This window comes from Artibeus jamaicensis, unplaced genomic scaffold, assembly GCF_021234435.1.
Source record: "Artibeus jamaicensis isolate MK-2021 breed Jamaican fruit bat unplaced genomic scaffold, CSHL_Jam_final contig_264, whole genome shotgun sequence".
Classification (NCBI taxonomy): domain Eukaryota; kingdom Metazoa; phylum Chordata; class Mammalia; order Chiroptera; family Phyllostomidae; genus Artibeus; species Artibeus jamaicensis.
In genome coordinates, this window is record NW_026521576.1 from 3,859,303 (window position 1) to 3,881,474 (window position 22,172).

Below are 22,172 nucleotides of genomic sequence, written 5' to 3' on the forward strand. Positions count from 1 at the left end.
ATCAGCCGGGTGCAATCCCACTCTCCATAGGTGTGCTCACATGCACACCTCTGAGGACCTGACCAGAGTCTGAGCCCTGCACACGCTGTTGTGTGTGCTTTGAAACCTCTGACCTGTGGGGTTGGGGCTTTCTGCCAACACCACTCAGTTTACCACATCTAGGGCAACCCAGCGGGCCCTGAAAATAAAATGCACAGCCAGCAGGAGGTCAGAGGTGCTAAACCAACGGCGTTCACCTCCAGAGTGGCCCACATGGAGAGCCTGGAGACCCCACATGAGCTCTGGCACAGGAAGCGGGGAAACTTTAGGTCTTCTGCCACTACCCCAAGTTTCAATGATGGGCCAGGGGACACTCAGCAGGGAAGTGCAGGGGCTCAGACTCGCAGCTTAGCCCAGGTCCATGTTCCCAGTTACAGACAGAAAAGCTGCGTCTGAAATTTAGAGTGCTGTTTCAATTTTGCACCATCAGCCATGCATGGAGACCCTCACTCAGTACTAAACTCCAGGAAACACACACACACACACACACACGCACACGCACACCAAAAATTCCATAATGAATCAGATATACTGATCAATCCATACATCCTACATGAATTGGGAACCGAAACTAAGTAACCAGAGAACAGGCTTCATTTCCATGTCAACACAATGACCTCTACTGATTGCCTTGTTTTCTCTGTCCACAGAAATTTTAGTTTCGCTCCAGGGCACAGAATGGTGAACAGGCATCAGTTCCTACCCCATTATTCAGACTGCTTTTGAAATCACCTATCACTACAATGTGCCCTCCTCCAGTGGGCATGGTTGGGAACTCCCCTCCTGGTTTCAGGGGGACGCTGAGCAGCCAGCTCTCTGCTTAGGCAAGAGAGGCAGCATGCTGGGTCTACTGTGGGGGCTGCAGGATGGATGGCACCCCACTGACTTCTCAGAGATGATGTGCTTCCACAGACACTCCACAGCACTGATTTTACAAAACCTGAGATGTGTGAATGAACTGAATGAAACATTAAATGAAACAACATTCTTCTCGGACTTGGTGTACTGCCCTTTTACAAGTGTGTGTCTACACACACAAACACACAGCATCCTGACCAGTTATCCTCTGCACTTGACGTTCCTATACCTTGGAGAAGCGCAAGCTTCCAAACCCTACCTGAAACTCCCTGCATAGTGACACAGGCACAGGCACAGGCTTTAACACCGGCACATGTGGGTTAGCCAAACAGTCATGAAGCCGTCGAAACCCAGCTAAGTAGAGGGCATTATGGAGCACTGCTCAAACATCAAAAAGGTGGTCCAAGAGCCATCTGAGGCACTGACTGACTCATCAATGTTTGCAGCTGGTGGCTAGATGAGAATACATGTGTCCATGAACGTTCAGCCTACAGGCGTGTCTGCCCCTTGATCAGCAGATGCTCTTTCAGCCATAAGCCCTCTAGGCAGGAAACAGTGGTGGCGGGTGTTCCCACCCACTCCCAGCTCCTCCCTGCCCCAGGACCCCTAGTCCAGGCCCACACTCTACTGGGGGGACAGCATGCTTCACTAAGGGAGTGGAAAGTCCACAGAATGACCACATATTGAGTTTTAGTACTGTGGTTTGTCCACTTCTCTTCACCCAGCCTTTCTTCCATACTAACTGCCCCTCCATTTCCCCACCATCATCCTCCAGAGCTGTCCAATGAGCTTCAGAGTGTGAATGAGGTTACACCACATCCCAGGTCAGAACTGTCCATAGGGGGAAGGCACTTGTGATGAAACAGAGCTTTCTCCTGCCATCCAATGAGCTGTGCATGCTCTACCTAGAGGGGCCTGGCAGATCTTTCTGTGATGATGGAATGTTCCAGGTCTGTGCAGCCATTGAGCATTTGAAATGTAGTTAGTAGGACCAAGGAACTGGATTCTTCATTTTACTTAATTGATTTAAACTGAAAGACATATGCATGGCTGATGGCTGCAGTATCAAGCCATTCAGGCCAACCTCTCTGACTTCAGCCACCCCAGCCTGAAGCCATCTCTCTCAGCTGCCCCAAGACACTGAGCTCTCTTGGCCTCAGGGCTTTTGCAGGGCCTTGCCTTGGGACATACCCCTACCCGTCACCTCTTAGGACATGTCAGCTCTTCAGATCTCAGGGCAATGTCCTGTTCCCCAAACCAAGATGCGCCTCCTTTTCCTTCAAGCTCAATGTGACCTCCTCTCTCCCTTGGGCTCCTTACCAACATTCCTAATTGTGTAACCTGACAGTTTTCCCTTATGATACCAAGTCCTCAGGCCCTCAAGCTCCACAAGGCAGAAACCACAAGTGTTTTGATCACAAAGACCACAAAAAGGGACACTCTGGATACCTTGGCAGAGCCTGGAAGACCCGAGTCATCTCTGCTCAGTCTCCAGAAGACCCAGCCTTAGACACGAGTCCTAAGGGGACAGAGAGCATTGATGTGCAGGGGGCTATGAAGCTACTATGGATTTCTGGGCTTCAAATCATGCAAAAACAAAAGAAAAACAAAGTTAAACAGAAATAAAGTGGCTGTTCTGATCAGTAACCTATAAATTATGTGTGTACCCCCCAAATTCAAATGTTGAAGCCCTAACCCTCAATGGGCTGGCATTTGTGGGTGGGGCCTTTGGGAAGCAATTAAGATTAGATGGGGTCCTGAGAGTGTGGTTCTGTGTAGGAAACAGTGCCCTCATAGGAAGAGGAAGAGACTAGAGCTCTCTCTCCAGTGAGGACACAGTGCTACCTGCAAGCCACAAAGTGCTCTCAACAGGACTGACCATATGACCCTTTGATCCTTCACTTGCAGCCTCCCAAGCTGTGAGAAACAGACTCCTGCAGACAGAGCCGCCCCCTGTGTGGTGTTTTGTTATAGCACCCAAGCTGACCGATACAGGGATCTGAGGCAACAAGGCGACAGTGGATGAAGAAAGAACAGCACCACTTCCTAGAATAACTGGGCTGCGAGGCAGGAAATATGTTCCATTGACTCTATAAATCTAGGGTGCCTACAGAGTCTGCTAAGTGAGCAGTGATGCTAAAACCTCTGGGAAAGGCTATGTCAACAAGACAAAGAACCTGCTCCTTGAGGACCCCTTGGAGAAGAGCAGCCTGCCCACCTGAGACAACTTCCCACTCTGGACAATCACATCGGAAATGATCCCAGAAGAGAGATACTTGTCATAAGGAGACTGAGTGGCCAAGCTAGGAGTCCACCTCTTAAAGCTCTACTCAGGCCCACACTCCCTATGGCCCCTCCTTCCCTCCAGTGCCCATCTACCTTCCCCTGACCTGTTACCTCCAAGTAGCCCTCCCCAACCTTCCAAACATTTCCAGATGGCTATGGAGTTTGGCATGCCACCATGCCCATCCATGGGGCAGTGCCAGGCCACAGGGCACCCCAGCCATTAGGGCCAGAAAGCCAAGCCTTGAGTACAAATGGCAAACCACTATGAGTCTCTACCGTAGCACTGAAAACATGGCCAAGACTCACGTTAAAAAAGCACTTCCCATTTACCTTTCGGAGTTGGAATAGCGCTGTTGAGTCCATCCATCTGTCTCAAAGGGTCATTTGGATCCAGAATCTCTGAATCTCCTGGACAAGAGAGCACAGCACACGCGTTAATGAATTTTTACTTCAGGAGCCTTTACTTTGCTTCTCATGCAAAGGCAGTCATGTTCTAGCAAGACTGCTCTGTTTATAGAGAACCGAGAGGGAAAAGGCATTATGGTAACTGCTAGGGGGCTTTTGTAGCATCGGATTTGATGCAACAGTAAACCTATGTCTTATGTTTACCCTAAGCATGGCAAAATGAAATGCTCTGCAGCAGGGGCAGATGAAGCAAGTCACCAGAGCCCCAAGCATCGTTCTGGGAAGGCGAAGAATCAAAACACTGGCTATCAAAGTAAAGCACTTCCATAGCAGAGCCAACAGGTTGCCCTCCAGACACAGATCCCTGGTGATTCGGAATACATTCGGAACTAAAGAATTTCTTAATCAAGTCACTCCCCTTCTGGCCCCCATACCCACTTGCAGCCAGTGCCCAAGGACGAATCTACCCAGAACTGTAAGGACAGAAGTTCTCATCTTTACTGCAATTTTTACCCCACCCCTTGGAGACTGTGTGTTAGTGGGAGCACCCACCCCTAACTCATAAACACCAAGGGCAAAACAGATCTAGCTTGCTCAACTGGGAATACATGTCTCTCTCCCCAAATCTGGGGAAGTGATAGGCAGGTGTGAACTGATGTCCTAGGAACCAAGTGGGCTTCACATAGACCCTTCTCTGTGTTCCAACCCAGTCCCTTTCTCTTTTGCTTTTACTTTCAGACTTTCACCAGGGATCTTGGCTTTGACTGAGTTCCCAAACTGAAGAGAGGAGGGAGGACAGTGATGTCAGGGACGACACTGACATCTGGATAGATCTAGGTTTACGGCGTCAAAGCTTATTGAAGAGTCACACACACACAATGGAATATCATGCAGCTTAGAAAAGGAAGGAAACCCTGGCAGGGTGGATGATGGTGTTAGCTGCACAAAACTGTGGACCTCAGTACTTAATGCTACTGATTGCACACTTAAAAATGGTTAAAATAGTATATTTTATGTTGTATGTTTATACAATTTTTTAAAAGTCTACTAAAGGCAAATTATAATTCAATATTGGGTCACCCCCTTGTTTGTCCTGAAAGAGAGATTAGACCAGACTGACATTTCAGACCCCTTTTAAAACAAGACCTTGCTTGAAAAAGCTGAGGTCCAAAAAAGGAAGCACAGGTGATTTTCAGATGGAATCAGGCAGCTGAGATTCTTCAAATTGTTGAACTCAATAAACAGTGGCTCATTTACACTTCGGGGCACAGGTGTCTGACCCAATCTTCTCCTTACGGCCAGTTCCTAAATCACAGGGCATGCAAGTGATGCTTGAGATCTGCAGCACCTTTAAAATTCAGCCTCAGGTTGAAAGAGCTCACAGGGGAGACTTTCTGAATAGCCCCCTGGCTTTTCACATCCAGTTTTAGGAGGCTCCTTGTTGCCACTACTTCCAGTTCAAATGTGCCCACATGTCGGAAGCTACTCTCCCATGCCATCCTTCATATCAACGTTCCTGGTTTACCATTCAGAAGTGACATCAATATTTATTCTGTAAAACTGCCCCCCAAGCCACACAGCTCTCCTGTGGCAGTGAGATTATTCTCCTGAGTTAGTCGTTGTTGTACACATTAACCTTCCTCAGCATTCTGCAAACAGCAGGGCTGCACCCACAGGGAGGCAAGTGTCCAAGCACTGGAACGTAGGTAGAATCCAGGCTGCTGCACAAGAGAGACAAGCAGACGCTATGCAAGGCAGTCAACGGGTTAATTAAAGGACTGCAGTTTGGGTTTCAAATTTTAAATTAGCATGTCACACCTGCCATCACTCAGCACTGTTTAAACGTACAGAGACCACAGGAAATCAAACACACTTGTAATATATACACACATGTGAAAGAGGTATAAAAATTATTAACTGCTTAGAAATTGATAAATGACATGAAACAGTCAAATAAATATATATCCCCAAGAAAAATAAGCGCCATTAGCCCAATTCCACTGCGGAAAACATTCCCAGGTCTTCCAAGGCAGTTTTTAGTTAGGAGCTGAAGTATAGGGTCTGACACAAGTAATGCCCCCTGTGTTTATTATGAAATATTTTTATCACAAAATCATAAGCATGTAATTCTGTAACAGCAATATCACACCTAAAGCACTCCGTCTGACATTTTTGGTGAAATGTTCAAATTAAAACTGTAAATTATGACACCCGTATTATTACCTTGCCAGCCACACTCAAGCAGGCCTCACTTCTGCTGAATCCTGTGGTTTCATGCACATGGAGTCTCCTGTGTGAGAGGAGGCAGAGGTGTCACCCCCACCCAGACACGCAAAGTCACTAATGACATTAGAAGTGTTAACCTTCTTTGTGCCAGTCAGTACACATGGCATCTGGAATTTCATTTTTCATTTCTTCCAGCCTCAAGCATTATACTACGTAAAATCTGTTTGGGTATTTGAGCAAAAAAGTATCCTGTCTCTATACCCGGAAAAATGGATAAAGTTTCAAGTAGCACACTAGCCTGATAGCAAAGCAAGTCTCCCCAGCTTCCCCCAGCTTTGAGACTTAGATGTGGAAGCATCCAAAGGAAGAGGCCCAGTGCATTTCCTTCACAAGTCCAATATGTGAATACACCAGGATGTCCAACTGCCACAGTCCTTAGAACTGAGACCTTAACTTCCAACAAAACTAGGCCCTGGTGTGGCTTCCTGAGAATTAAAGACATCATTTATATTCTGAAATTTTAAGTGTCATTCTCCTACACTACATACAGGCACAAAATGGTTTCCCTCACTCAAGATACTACACCTCCTAAAAGCTGTAAGCGCAATGTAACAGGATGTGTGTGCCCGGGGAAAGGGCATGAGTGGGAACAAGGTCTGGTGTTTCCTCGGATTCAAACGGGGCTGGAACCCTAAAAAAAAGGTCAAGAAAAAACCCAAAGAAAAAAAATAAAGACAAAATAACAACAAGAACTGCCACACATACATCGAGATGTCATTATTAGTTATCTGGAATTACATAGGTAGCTCTTATTTTAGTTTTAAGTAGCTCTACAATGAACACACATTGAATATGTTTTATTTTTATGTTTTACTTTAGGGGGGGGGGAGGGAGAAAGACAAAAAAAGAAACATCTATTGACTGCCTTCTATACATGCCCTGCCTGGGGACTGAACCTGCAACCCAGGCATGTGCCCTGACTGGGGATTAAACCAGAAACCTTTTGTTTTGTGGGATGAAAACCAACCAACTGAGCCACACCAACTGGGGCAAGCATCTAAATTTGAAATGACACAATTCAAATACCATGCAATTCACTATTTTAAAGCCTATAATCCAGTGGTTTTTAGTATATCCACAAGGTTAGTAACCATTTCCACTAGGCAATTCTGGAATATTTCATCACCCTCTCAAAAGAAACCTTGTTCCCATTACCATTCCCTCACTGTCGCCTCCTCCAGGCCCTGTAGCCACTAATCTGCTTTTTATCTGCACAGATTTATTTATGGTAGACATTTTATAGAGATGAAACCATATAATATGTGGCCTTTTAAGCAAACATCAATTTTACTATTACATTTTTAAAGTTTCATGTTAGTAGCAACATAAAATAAAATGAAGTCTAGCTAGAAGGAGGCTGCACTAGGTGGGCAAAGGAGGACCCCCTCAGTGTCACATCAGCAGGTCCCACCACTACCACACACTGTGGGGGGCTCTGGCTCCTCAGGTAGGACAGAATGTTGAAGACGATGCAAGACTCAGGCATGACTAGAAGATGTTACAGAGAACTAAGGTACCCATGTTTATTGGACCAGAGGCTCACTTGGTGCGGAGACTGGCCACATCTGCATTCCTGCTGCTGATGACACCTGGCTTGCAGCACGGAAAGTCAGGGAACTATTTCACCAGTTCAGGGGCAACCAAAATGGACACAGCATGGGCACTCCTATCATCTGCTTTCTCTGTAACTGGCATGCTCTTCTGCAGGTCATCGGGACTGGCCAAATGACCTCTCTCCACCTTCTTAACCCCATGACCTTCTTGGGCAATCACTGCCAAGCTGGTTAAGTGGGTGACTGGTCTAACAGGCTGCAGTATCTCCTATTCAGCCAGTCTGAGAGCTTTGGATCTAGATGGTGCTGGTACCCAAGCTCCAGACACCTGACTGGATACAGGGGAATACCTGAAAAGAGGAAAGAGTCTGAGAGCAGCCTCATCTGCCCCAATTCCTTAAGACTTATTTTCTTCTGAAAATGAGGCTACGACCTAGAGCAAACTGCATGTCCTTCATTTTGGTAAAACCCTGAAAGGCATGCTCCTAATGTCACATGATGTGTCCATCAAGAGTGTCCAGTTTACAGTGCTCTAACTTGATTCTCCACTGGATGTGGGTGATTTTCACTATGAACACACTCAGGGAGACAATGTAAAGGTACTGGAAACCTCAAACATTTGGTAGCATCACTTAGACAGTAGTGATTTATTAGCTCTTTATTAGTTTTTTGATTTTAAAGAAAGAACATTTAATATGAAACAAACACTTTAAGTGTAGCTGGTTGCAATGCAATGATACACTGAATGTATAGTCTGATCCATGTCAAAATTACACTTTAATGCCTAACTAAAATGTGGTAACTCCAATGGGACCCTGGAACAGAAAAAGATACCACGTAAAGAAAACCTAATGGACCGTGAACAGTACAGACATATTAAGAATGATGCACATGTGTTGCGTCATGTGCACCATACTAAGGTAAGGTTTAACACCAGGGGAAATAAAGTGTGAGGTCTACTGGAACTCTCTGTATTTTGGCAACTTTCCTATAAATCTAACACTATCCTAAAGTCAGAAATTTATTAAAAAACAGTAATACATTCAATCACATTGTTCAAGCCCTAACCAAGGCTCACAGGCAGAGAAGAGCTATAGAGAAAAGAGTCTATTTCCAAGCTCCCTTCATTCTTCACAGTGCAGTCACGAGAGACAGCTCCTAGCCACGCTTGAGTGCTGACCACAGGAACAGAATACAGCACAGATTCCTGGGACTGAACATGGGATTCATTAGCATACTGTGTATATGCGGAAGTTAGATCACTTTGGAGAATGCTGGGTTTTCAGCTGAACTGTCATGGAATGGTGATACCAGCTCTTAACCTGGAACTTACGATGTTTTCTTGGCAGGACCTATCAATATCTTGTCTATTCAGAGACGAATCAATGATGTCTGCAGAACAACCCAATGAAAGGATTTTCAGTTGACATGGATGGAGTTGCTAAGGAGTCAGTCTCACAGGGCCTGAACACCCCACCCAAATATGTGCTAATTCTGAATAATTAGACACTGTGTACCAAACATAATCTCCTGCAGACCTTCTGTGACACCTTGATTTACGGCATCAATAAGACAAGAGAAATTTATATCTGCAAAGTAGCATATGGTTCTGTTCTGATTTCCAGGCTATTTCTTTTTTTTTCTTTTTTAAAATACATTTTATTGACTATGCCATTACAGTTGTTCTATTCCCTCCTTCATTCCCCTCCACCCTGCACACCCCTCCCCCACCGTTCCCCCCTTTAGTTTATGACCATGTGTTTCAACTTTTTTTAACTTTTTTTATTGATTATGCCATTACATTTGTTCTATTTCCCCTTCTCCATTCCCCTCCACCCTGCACACCCCTTCCCCACCATTCCCCCCTTTAGTTCATGAACACGTCTGAAGTTCTTCAGATTCTATATTTCCCCTACTATTCTTACCCTCCCCCTATCTACTTTCTGTCTACTGCCTATGCTACTTATTTTCTGCACCTTCTCACCCCCCTTCTCCCACTCCCCTGTTGCTAACCCTCCATGTGATCTTCATTTCTATGGTTCTGCTCCTGATCTAGCTGTCTTCTTAGTTTGCTTTTGTTTTAGGTGTGGTTGTTAATAACTGTGAGTTTGCTGTCCTTCCACTGTTCAGCTTTTTTGTCTTCTTTTTCTTAGGTAAGTCCCTTTAACATTTCATATAGTAAGGGCTTGGTGATGATGAACTCCTTGAACTTGACCTTATCTGGGAAACACTTTATCTGTCTTTCTATTCTAAATGAAAACTTTGCTGGATAGAGCAATCTTGGTTGTAGGTCTTTGGATTTCATGACTTGGAATACCTCTTTCCAGTCCCTTCTTGCCTGTAAGGTCTCTTTTGAGAAATCAGCTGACAGTCTGATGGGAACTCTTTTGTAGGTGACTGTCCCCTTATCTCTTGCTGCTTCCAGTATTCTCTCCTTCCTTTTAATCTTGGCTAATGTAATTATGATGTACCTTGGCATGTTACTTCTTGGGTCCAACTTCTTTGGGACTCTCTGAGCTTCCTGGATTTCCTGGAAGTCTACTGCTTTTGCCAGATTGGGGAAGTTCTCCTTTATTATTTGTTCAAATAAGTGTTCCACTCATTGCTCTTCCTCTTCCCCTTCTGGCACCCCTATAATTCTGATGTTGGAGCGTTTAAAGATGTCCTGGAGGTTCCTGAGCCTCTCCTCATTTTTTTGAATTCTTGTTTCTTCATTCTTTTCTGTTTGGTCATTTTTTTCCTCTTTCTGATCCACTCCTTTGATTTGAGTCCCAGTTTCCTTTCCATTACTATTGGTTTCCTGTGCATTTCCATTCATTTCAATTAGTTTAGCCTTCCTATGTTCCTCTAATTTGTGACTAAAATCAACCAGTTCTGTGAGCATCCTGATCACCAGTGTTTTGAACTGTGCATCTGAAAGTTTGGCTATTTCTTCATCGCTTAGATTTATCGGCTCTGGGGCTCTAAGTTCTTCTTGAGCCATGTTTTGATCTGTTTGTGCCTGTTAGGTATGAGGAGTGGAGCCTTAGTTCTTCACCAGGGTAGGGCCACCCAGGTCGCTGGTTTGTGACTCTGTAGGTGGGGGCGGGATCAGAGAGGGACAATGGCGGTCCCCTCTGCTGCTTCCTGATACTGGGGCCTGCAGGGTGTGTCTCACCGCTCTCTCCTTCACCGGTTTATCTGCTCGCAAATGTGTGACCCTGGTCAGCCTTCAGTGAGTCCACCGCCTTACGCCCTCAGTGGGTCCGCCCACTTCTCCACACCTCGGATCCACCTGTGGCCTGGGTCGCGCAGCCGGGTTGGTCCGGTGTATCTCACCTGCCCAACCCCCGCTCTGCTGCTGGCTCTGCCCCTCTTATCAGTTTGGCTGAAGGGTTCGTTGTTGTGAGACTTCTGTGAAGTTCAATTTTCTGTGGTTTTGGCTGTGTTTTTGTTGCTAAAACTTTGTTGTTTTTAAACTTGGTTGTGGGAGGAGGCACAGTGCTTCCACCTAGGCCTCCATCTTGGCAGAAGTCTCCAGGCTATTTCTCAAGCATTAAAATACTAGCTCTTTCATTAAGAGCAGAGAGGCTGTTAAGCAAGAATTTACTAATGAAGTTCAATGCACACTCCTGGATTTGAGTCCATGGTGTTGTTGATTTGTGTTTCTCTTTAAAATGTTCTGTTATTCATGCGTTAATCTCTACCCGTTGATCTGAATCAGTGCAATTGTTGTGATTTAATGAGATGTAGTCTCTGCCATATTTAAACAACTCCAAAGCAGTGTCCTTTTAATTAGTGAGGGCATTCTATTCACCAAAGCTTGGCATTCTTGGGTTTGTTTGTCCTTCTGAAAAGGTGTAATTTCCAAAACATGAGAAGGAATAGCAGTCAGGGCACAGAGAACACTGCAGCCTTGAGGGTGAGTGTGCAGCAGGCAGCAGCCTGTGGAAGGGCAGCTTAGACCCCACAGTGAGTTGAGCTCCTGTGAACTTGGACAGCACATTCACTTGTGACTGGAAATGCCAACCACACGTTCCAGAACAATCACTTAGCCGAGCAACACATGAAATCCAAAACATCCGTGATGCTGGAAATACAACACTTGAGAGAGAAAAATCAGTATTTGGAAAGACCACAGTAGAAAGTTCTGAAAGGTGAGTCTATTAGCCTAGGACCTGGGCCAGAGAAAGCATGTTGATTGTAAGGAGACTAGATCATGTTTCTGGAAATGTGCTAATTAAAACACTCCACCATGTCTATTAATGGCTAGCTAGAAAACCACACAGCATTCAGGTAAGCTGCCAGGGCCTAATCGGTAGTATCTTAACAGTCTGTAATTTTTTATTTCATTATTTTTAACTTTGAGTTGAGGAAATGTTAGCCTCTAGTTCCACATTCCTTTAAAGGGCTGCCCTAACTCTGCCCTGAAAATGTGCAGTGAAATCCAACAACCTTTGCTTTGGTTCCACTTCTGCAGCAAAATATCAAAGGCCCAAACAAGTCTGTGCTCAGGCCTAAGTCCCTCCAGTATTGCCTTCATAGCACTTTTTCTACCTCCACCACTGACAGCTGCCAGAGAGCCCAACAAAGGCTCCAGCATCAGGGCCCAGGGGATATTTTGTGGAAGGGAGAGCAAGGCTGTCCCGCTGACCTCCTTTTCCAGAACCTATCTATCGCCCCTGAAGCTGCAGGAGGACCCTGGCAGAGCCAGGAGGTCATGCACACCTACTCACAATAAATATGGCTGGGAAGGCAAGACCCAGAACCTCTGCACTGCCACCCGAGCCCCTGGCTGTTTTCTCTGAGGTGTCTGCTTGTTATTGCAGCAAAGCAGCAGAAAAAGAGGAAATGGAAATGTTGAGTTAGTCCTCCAAGCTCATTCTGTTTCCATGTGGTTTCACTGAAGACTCCTAAATATCAGTTAATTCCCTTTCACCTCGAATCTCCGGAAGACTTTTAATTAAAGGTAAAGCGGAACAAGATACCTTTAAAAAATAACCTTGGGAGGGAGGTGGGGAACACTAGGGGGGTGGGCTAGGATGGGAATAAAAGACAGAAAACTGTACTTGAACAACAATTGAATAAATAAATAAATAACAACCCTCATTAGGAAAAGAATTAAACCATGTACTGTCCTATGGCAATGATGGACATTACCATTCATTTGCTTAAGGGAAGAGTGTGAAAGGCCTTGGTGGCAGTGGGGGTGGAGGAGGGCATGTGCTCAGGGTGACTGGAGAAGTCTGGGGTGGAGTGAATGACATCCAGGGGGAAGGGCTTCTGCAGGTCTGTAGAGGCAGCTCTTCTGCAGACCTTCAGAGGGGGCCACTAGCTGTCATGTTTGCAAGCAGCAGATTTGTGAGCAGTTGGGGTGAATGTCTATCATCAGCAAAGATGGAGGTGGTGATTTTTCACAAGTACCTTCTCTATGAGTTGTAACAGCTAGGGCTGTTACAATGAAGCTCCACATTCTGGGAGGCTTAGACACCAGTGGCTGCAGGGCTGGTTTCACCTGAGGCCTCTCCCCTCGGATTGCAGACAGCCGTCTTCACCCTGTGTCCTCACAAGGCTGTGCCTGTGTGTGAGTCTGTGTCCTAATCTCCTCCTGTAAAGACACCAGTCACACTGGACTAGGGCCCACACTAGTAACTCAATTTTAACTTAATTGCTTCTGTAAAGATACTATCTCCAAATACGGTTACACTAAGAAGTACTGGGGATTGAGACTCCATATATCTATGTTAGGGAGACAGAATTCAACCCATAAAAGGTAGTGTTATTTATCTTCAAAGCTTCTTTATAATTAATGCTGACTTGAAAGCAACTTTGTGACAGTGTGGTTCAGACTGACAAAGACAGAGAAAGCCTCAGTGAGAAAGAATAAATGGGATCTGGAGTAAGTCCAGAGGTGCTGTAGTGGGGCTGACCATGTGCTGCAGAAAACTGCCAGCCACTTGCTAGTAACTCCAGCAACTTAACTCCTCCCTTCTGAAGGTGTCCCCTATGGGTACCCTCAAACAGACATCACTGGGGCACTGCTGTCCTTCAAGCTTCATCTCTCCAGTGTCTCCAGCAGCAGCCAGGGTCCCATGCCAGGCCCCCGTCTCAGTCTGGCATTCCTTGTCCTGTGATACTTACTGCACTTCCATCCCTCCCCTGTCCCCGATACCTCTGCCAAGCATCTGGCAGGCCTGGAGGGGTGTGCGGTGGGGTTTGGAGTAGTCTGTCTGACCATTTTTGGTAATGACACTGTCGACATGTAACAGTGGTTCTCATTTTATGGGCATCATCCTACCCACCCCTTCACTTGCGTGCCCATGTCTGCCGGTCTCCCAGGAATGTCTCCTCATCTCTGGTTCACTAGATGCTGATGCACTCCAGAGCCCCTCTCCTTCTGTACTTGTCCCCTTGATGACACAGCAAAGCAGCCACAACTCTACACATCTCTACAGCATATCTCTACACAGAAAGCCCAACCCAGAAACCTGAGCACCCGCTCACATCTCCACCTGTGCATCTGACAAACAGCACCTCAGCTCATGCAAACATGCATCTAGCTTTTCTCCACAGCAGCTCCCTGCACCCCATCTTCCTGGCTGCACCCTTCCAAGGTGAAGGCCACAGGTCCCGGTTATCTCCCACTGCTTTTCCTCTCCACTCTCGTACTCCACTTCTATCTCTCTGACAACATACACTTTTCAACATGCAGATGTGTTTTTACCACCCCAAATGAATAAAAAGAAACTTTGCAGCTTTAAAATTATACCAAGTGCCACTCAACCATAAAATGTCTCACCTTGTGATATATACCTCATAGTGGATGCATCGCAATCTACATTCTGCTAAGTGAAGACGCTGGGCTCACTGGCAGCACACCGAACAATCCATCTACAGCATGAAGATCTAGATGAACTTGCTCCCTAAGTGCAGGCAAAACAACAAAAACTCACCATTTCGGACCTCAGAGAATTAACCAGAGCCACAGAAGAAACTGGAAAATCATCTGTCCAAGAGAAAGGACTGACTCTAAGTAAACCAGTGGGTTGGTGCCACTTTAACATGGGCTGCAACTGTAGTCTAGGCCTCCCCTGCAGACAGCCAGCAGACCTCACACTTTGAAGCTCTGTTAAAAGTAACTTTCCACAGTCAGTATTTTGTCTGGACTTGCAGCAGCCTGGGAAATCTCTAGATTTGACTCAGAGCTGGGCTGGGAGTAGGTCGTGGAAAGGGTGGCAGGAGGAGGCTAATCCTGGGGCATTACCAAAACAGCAACAAACTATTGGCAGCTCATTGGCTGTTAAATGCTGTGACTACAATGGCAGGAAATCCAAGCCCTGCCCCGAATGTGAAAGGCAATCTGGGACCACAAGAGGACAACAGGGCACTTCAGAAGCTCTGACTATTTCCAAGATCACCAAGGCTGTGCTCCCACACAAGGCCACGCACACCCAGGAAAGACCTGGGAAGAAACAGGTCATCAGTCCTTCCTTCGTCCCTGGTATACTTGGGAAGTGACAGTTGAAGTTAGACGGCACGCCTCCTCACCATACCCCCTTGGTAAAGGGGAAAGACATGCAGCGAGGTCTGTAAGGAAATCTGAGCAGTGACTGGCTAACTATACACTTCTACTGCCTTACTTGGGACCCTCTAGGAGCCAGTCTTAAAAATATACAGGCCCTTATGTTAAGTGTTCTTATCATGCCCACAAAAGGACAATAACAATAATAAATACAAAGAACAGGAGGAAGTTGTGGAGGTGTTGTGCATGTTTACGGCATAGACTGTGGCGATGGATTCACAGATGTTTGCCTCCAAACTTACCAAGTTGTATACAGTAAACATGTAACACTTTGAATGTCATTCGTATCTAAAGTGGTTTTAAAAAAATAAAGTGAAAAGAAGTTAACAAAACTGTAAATAACTCAGAGGAACACATTACAGGGAATACAAAACCCATGGAATCAGTAAGGAAAGCCACTAAACAAACAAGCAGTAATAAGGAAATGCCACCAAAAAGTAAAATGAAAACAAAAACAAAAAAACCATAGCAGCAGCAACAAACATTGAAGGGTAGAGGTATCTGCTACCAGAGTTGTTAAAATATTATCTAAAATGTCCGTTTTTTCACAGAGAATTACAAAGACACACAAGGAAATAGTAAAGTACGCCACATACATGGTGGGGGGGCACTGTGGCGAGAGACCACCCAGCAGAAAGGGTCCCCGAAGGGGCCAAGACTGTTAAATCAGTGAGCTGGAAGACAATTTAATGTGTTTACTGGAATAGAGATTATCCCCTCTGAGAAGAAGAAAATTAAAAGAACAAAGAAAAATAATAGTGCTTAACAGGTCTGTGGGACACTGTCAAGAGCACCAACACACACACGGTGGTAGTCCAGAAAGAGGAGAGAAAGAGGCAGAGAAACACTGGGAGAAATGATGACTAAAAACTTACCAAATTGGATGAAAGCATTAATTCATACACTTAATTAATTCAAGGAATGAGAGGTAGATAACCTCTAAGATATGCACAAGTAGACACAATTTAAAACTGTTCAAAAGACAGGCAGAATCTTGAAAGCGGCATCATTAACATATTTTGCTGTGTATAAGGCACACCCACATTTCATGTGTTTCATACACAGGATTATTATACTTATGGTAGGTTATCATTATACCCATGAGTATAATGTGCATCCTTATCTTATCCTAAAAAAATTTGGGCAAAAACATGTGCATTATACACAGCAAAATACAAGGAACCCTTAGTCAGGTTAAAAGCTGGCTCTCATCAGAAACCCATCACGGGGACATTTTAAAAGTGCTGAGACAAAGAAAAAAGACAGTCAACTACAAATTCTACATCCAGGAAACTCTTCTTCAAAAGTGAAGAAGACAGCTCACTTCCACATGAACAAAAAAAGAAGAAATCTGTCATTAGAAGACTGCTCTATAAGACATAGTAAAGAGAGTCAATCAAGATGAAATAAAGTACTTTGAATAGGAATTCTAATTCACACAAAGAACTAGAAACTATGTCAATGAACTTAAAATGTATAAGGATGTAGCTTATATAACATGAATAATTAAAAGAGGAGGGGAAGAGCAATATATTGGAGCAAAGTATTATTAAAATTAAGTTAGTATTTTAATCTTAACTACATTTTTAAAAAGATAACAGTAACCCTCATGGCAACCACTGAAAAACTATTTTTTTAAATTTTACATAGTGATCCCCCCGATTAAATCTAGTACCCATCTGTCATCACACATAGTTATTATATCATTGACTCTGTTTCCTGTGGTGTACATTACACCCCTGTGACTAATATAACTAGAAATTTATACTTCTTAATCCCCTTCCCCTGTTCCACCCATTCTCCTACCTACCCCTTCTCTGGCAAACATGAATCTGTTCTCGAGATAGAGTCTTTACACTATACTCCCATCCACCATCTTTACACAGGGGGTACCATGAGGTGATACCTGATTTCTTCTTTTTTTGCATTATCAACACAAATATTTGTATTTTATACCTACAGTATTATAGCAGTAATATTGACCATGCTATTAAAGCAATATAAACCAGGCTAGCAGCTATCATAAAAATACATGTAATTGCCAACTATCACTTTTTTCTATAAATTACTGTGTTTGTCTTTTCTAAACTTCTCCTTTTATTTACTTACTTTTTACAATCGACTTGTGTTTAGCCCTGAAAGTAAGACTGAACTTACTGGGATGATACCAGTTAATAAAATTATGTGGATTTCAAGTGCACAATTATATAATGCATCATCTGTATAATGTACAATACTGTGTGTTCACCACCCCAAGTCAAGTCCCCTTCCATCACTGTGTACCTCCCTCCCTTTACCCTCTTCTACCCTCCAATCCTTTTTCCCCTAATCACCATACTGTTGTCTGTGTCTATGAATTTGTTTGTTTTTTCTTAATCCCTTCACTGTTTTTACCCAGCCCCCAACACTGCCCCCCCCACAGCTGTCAGTATGTTCTCTGTATCTATGAGTCTGTTTCTATTTTGTCTGTTTATTTCATTACATTCCACATATAAGTGAGATCATATGGTACTTGTCTTTCTCTGACTGGCTTATTTCACTCAGCATAGTGCTCTCCAGGTCCATCCACGCTGTCTCAAGAGGTCAAGCTTTCCTTCTTTCTTTCTTTCTTTTTTTTTTTTTTTTGTGGCCGAATAGTATTCTATTGTGTAAATATTCACAGCTTTTTTTTATCCACTCATCTACTGAAGATTTGGAACCACTTGGGCTGCTTCCATATCTTGGTTATTGCAAATAACACTGCAAAGAACAAAGGGGTGCATATATTCTTTGAAATCAGTGTTTCCAGTTTCTCGGGATAAAACCTAGAAGTGGAATCGCTGGGTCATAATGCAGTTCCATTTTAATTTTTCAAGAAAACTCCATACTGTCTCCTTTTAAAGCAAAGAATTTATTAGAAGAATTAAGACAGCCGTCATATCACCAGACACTACTTATTTCCTGTGCCCCTATAAAAAGGACATTTTTAATATATTGTTTTACCTCACTGACTCTGAAATTCATAAATCATGACTGTTTGAGGCATTTCTGTGAGGCTTCCTATTTCACAACCAAAAGCCCTAAACTAATCAATCATGGAATGTTGTAGTAATCACCACAGGACTGACTTGCCTTTTCTGTCTCTCAAATCTGCAGGAGTGCTCTCAACTTGATATAGTAAAGCATTCTGCCTTAATAATTAAATGGTGCCTAGAGATCTCTCAGTCATTATCACAAAAGCACACATGGGACACCCAGAAAACATGCACACACATGCTCCCGACTCAGAGGCTCCCTGAAAATTCACCCTGTGGCTTTAGACCTTCAGCACTCTTAAGCAGATGGATTAGAGGAAAATGTGACCTGATGAAATAACCTTGGAGGTTCCCATCCTGTGTATAACAGGTAGGGACTGACATCTTGGGCTCTCCTTCCTTGTCCATGAAAAATCATAGTATGAGGTGCCTCCTATCAAATCCTCCAGCACTATGTCCTACCTTCCCTCAAACCCTCTTTTCCAACACAGCACTCAAAGGAAATGCTGTTATTTCTGCTCATCACATAGCTGAGTGGGGCTGGGAGGGCCTTCAGGAGAGCGGAGGAGGATGAGAGAAGCTGCTGGCCTATGAGAATCCCCTCTTTGCTCATCTGCAGGCAATTTACACAAACAAAATACCCTTTCGAAAGACCTGCTTGTAAAGAATTTTCAAACAGAACCACCAAGCTAAAATGATGCATTTCTCTCTCTCCCTCTCTCAAACACACACACACACACACACACACACACACACTCACTCACTCACTCACTCACTCACTCTCTCTCTCTTCTCCCCCTTTCTCACTGTAATTTTGTTATTTTCCTTTATGTTTTGGACATCTGTATGTGTTGGGGGTGGAGGAAGTTATAATAGACCCTCTCTTCTGTTTCCTTTTCCAGTTTTCTTTCCACCTTCCCAGAGGACATCTTGCCTTTACTCTGATTGTTCTCAATGGGAAGGGAGGATTTTTGTCACCTAGGAGACACCTGGCAATGCCTAGAGACTTTTATTGTCACACTGTGGTGAGGGTGCCCCTGGCATGTAGTGGATGGAGGGCAGGGATGCTGCCAAACATCTTCAATGCACAGGACAGTCCCTACCACAAAGAATTACCAGGCCCCCAGTGTCTAAGCACCAAGGTTGAGAAACTGCTTGACTCCATTCTACCATCTATTTTCCTATGTATTTTTAGTTTTGAGTCAGCAAGCCTGAGAGTTTAATTAAAATTTAGATATAGTCTCATCCAGTCATTGACTCCTTGCTCATACTTCTCCCAATTTCAGACCCAGAAACAGCTCCAAAATGTGCACTGAAAGGGCCCAATCTTCACAGCCAGGGCCACCCATGCACACCCTGCCTCTGCCACCTATTAGCTGTGAACCAGGGGTGAGAGAAATGGCGTCTTGGCATCTATGTCTCCTTAGATGCAAAAAGGCAATAAGGAGGCCTCACTCCCTGATTCACTGTGATGGTTCTACGAGATTCACACAGAACTTCCCTGATTGTGCTTTATGATCCTTACATGAAAATTGATAAAGACTTAATCTTTTTCTCCATGTGTCCCCCTTTAACTGATTCTTCCTCCTCTTCCAGCTCATTTGGGAGATAGCCCAGATGCCAGCCGGGGCTGTGGCTCCTTCCCCTGAGGATGGGCTCCACAGCCCCTGGTACCAGCACCCAGATCACAAAGCAGAGAGGTCATGGCAGAAAGGGAAGGGAAGGGGCAAGACCAATGCTCGGGGTTTTGCTTCCCCTCTCTGTGACACTGCCATGTCCGCATTTGCTACTTCATTATGATTTGGCTTCTAAGATTATGACAGCATTGCAGGCATGGCCACCAGTGTGTTGGCGAGCCCCTGCAGACCAGCCCCCCCTCTTGGAACCCTGGCTAGGATTACAGAAAAAGGTAGGGTCACTGCCCTTGGCTGGAGAGAAACCCAGGTTGCCCAGATGCTTGAACATGTACTCTTAAACAAGAATGGGAAGGACTTCATGCTCTCACCTTCCTGTGGTTTCTCATCATAATAAAAATGTAAACAAAAAATGGAAAGCCAGTGAGACAAAGACACAGGCTGGGTGGGGAAGGGGGCAGAAATAGGTGAAAGGACCAGGAGGTTACAGTTCAGACACACCAAGCCACAACTACTACTAAAAACCCTTCCCCACCTGTCTTCACATTTAGTTCTTAAGCCACATGCAAGTTCACAGCCATGTTTCCAAAGACACTCATTACTTATGCAAATAGGCATTTCTTCCACGTGCACTGGCTTGTAGACAACAAGGAGCTCATAATGGCCACAGCCCTGTTTAAAGTATTCCTCAAAACAGATGCCAAGTCTAATACCACGTCAAAGTTGAGGGCAGGAAGGGCCTTTACTCATGCCGAAGGGTAAAGTTTGGCATAATAGAGGACATCAGACCAGAACATCCAATAAGCTGGCTCCCAAACCCCACACTTGAGCTGCATGGACAACTCCAACGGAGGACGCTGGATGGCGCCCCATCTGCCTCACCTCTCCTCCTCCCATTATCATCATGTATAAAGAATTTAAAGCATAGGGGGATTTAGATAAAGTGGACTCTGACATCTGTGCAACTCCTCTGAACAGAGGTCTCAGCACCCATGGGGTCAGGGTCACTCTGCTCCCCAGGTCAAGATCCTTAAGGAAGCTCTGGTTACAGGAACAATCCAAGAGGGAAGAGGCACAGGGCAGGCTGCTAGGCACGGCCTGAAAATCTCCAGGTTATCATCTTCCTCTGGACTAACTGACCCCACAGCCTCGTGCAAAAGGGGAAATGAAAAAGGAGGGATACCAAGAATGTCGTTATGAGAGTTTCATGAGGAAGCTCAAACTCCAGGGCTACTGTGATTTGTCCCAAATCCCTAAAGCCACTTCACCTGTCGACAAGTAAGCTGTAGTCAGGCAGGTCCTAAGGAGGGTGGCCTTGGAGCTATTCCACCAGTATGTCCTGAATGACAGGGGCATGGATAGAGTGGAACTACCCTGACAGTTGGCTAAAATCAGGAATCAGTTCTTTTGGTTGAACTGAAGGTAAAGCAGCAGATGGACCATAGCCATGATTCACTGTTCCAACACAATGGTCCACTGTCCCTGGCAAGGTTACCTGGCATTTTAAAATGGAGATGATTTTCCCCCAACAGACACCACAGATCACCAGGCTGGGTCACAGGACAAGGCAGGCTAAGGAGAGTGAGTGGGGACAGATCTGCCCACACAGGACAATGGCCCACATCCACAAAGGTACACAATGTGGCCCAACAATTCCACCTGTATGAAGTTTATCCTGCAAAATCAACTCACACATGTGAAATGATATGTGTACACAGTTATTCATTAAAGCACTGGGTTTCTGTTTAATTTGCATTTTCATTGACTTTTCTCTTTTAATGTACAGATCTATGCATTTTAACACATGAATAGATTCAGGTCACCAAATCCACAATCAATATACAGAATGGTTTCGTCACCCAAAAATGTCTTCTGTGCTCTCCCTCGACAGCCCCACAGCTCCCTTGAGTGGGACAGCCCCTCGACGGCCCCACCTCCCTCTCCTCCATCGCTGATCTTTTCTCTTTTTGAGAAAAGTGCAATCAGAAAGTCTGTAACTGAAAGGGACCAGAAGAGCAGAGACAGGAGAGCTCCCTACTCTCCTCCATTTGCCTAAAAGCAGGACTTCCCTTTGTGAAGCTGCCCCTTCTCTTGTACCAGGAAGAGAAGAACAACCCTTATCGCTATAGAGAGAGACGGCATCAAGGCAAGTCTGCATGAATAATCTCTACCAAATCACCCTTCTCCACCATTACTTCCCCATGGGTATCTTTATCACTTTCTCACAGTCTTCTGCCCCTGGAAGCCCAAACCCCTTCCGTCCTGGAAATGCCACACCTCTGCCCATAGGAAACAAACAGAATCCAGTCTAATTCCTTCTTCACAATTTATATCCTTTTGCTTTTATAGTATTTGAGTCCAAAGCCTAGCCACTTCTTTGGGTTTTCACTTCTTTCTGTGAAAGGCTTTGTGCAATAAAACCCGTGTGCCTTTCCTCCTGTTAAGCTGTCTTGTCAGTTTAATTCCCAGGGCCCAGCCACAGAACCAAAGAGCAGAGAAAGTTTTTTCCTTTTCCTCCCCTACATAACTTTCTGAC

The 22,172-nt window shown here is 44.8% G+C and overlaps 1 protein-coding gene across 2 annotated transcripts in view; it reads right to left on the minus strand.

Moving 5' to 3' along the window:
* The window catches only part of ROR2 (receptor tyrosine kinase like orphan receptor 2), a 220,997-nt gene that overhangs the window by 46,798 nt on the left and 152,027 nt on the right, over positions 1-22,172 (minus strand). The window contains exons 1-2 of one of the 2 annotated variants that reach the window (XM_053662639.1): positions 14,360-14,380; positions 3,514-3,591 (exon numbers count right to left, since the gene is read on the minus strand). In XM_053662639.1, coding sequence (XP_053518614.1) covers positions 3,514-3,550 — 37 coding nt within the window. In that variant the 5' untranslated portion in view covers positions 3,551-3,591; positions 14,360-14,380. Of the gene's footprint in view, positions 1-3,513; positions 3,592-14,359; positions 14,381-22,172 lie in introns of those variants that run through there. The other variant, XM_053662637.1, reaches the window with a different exon arrangement.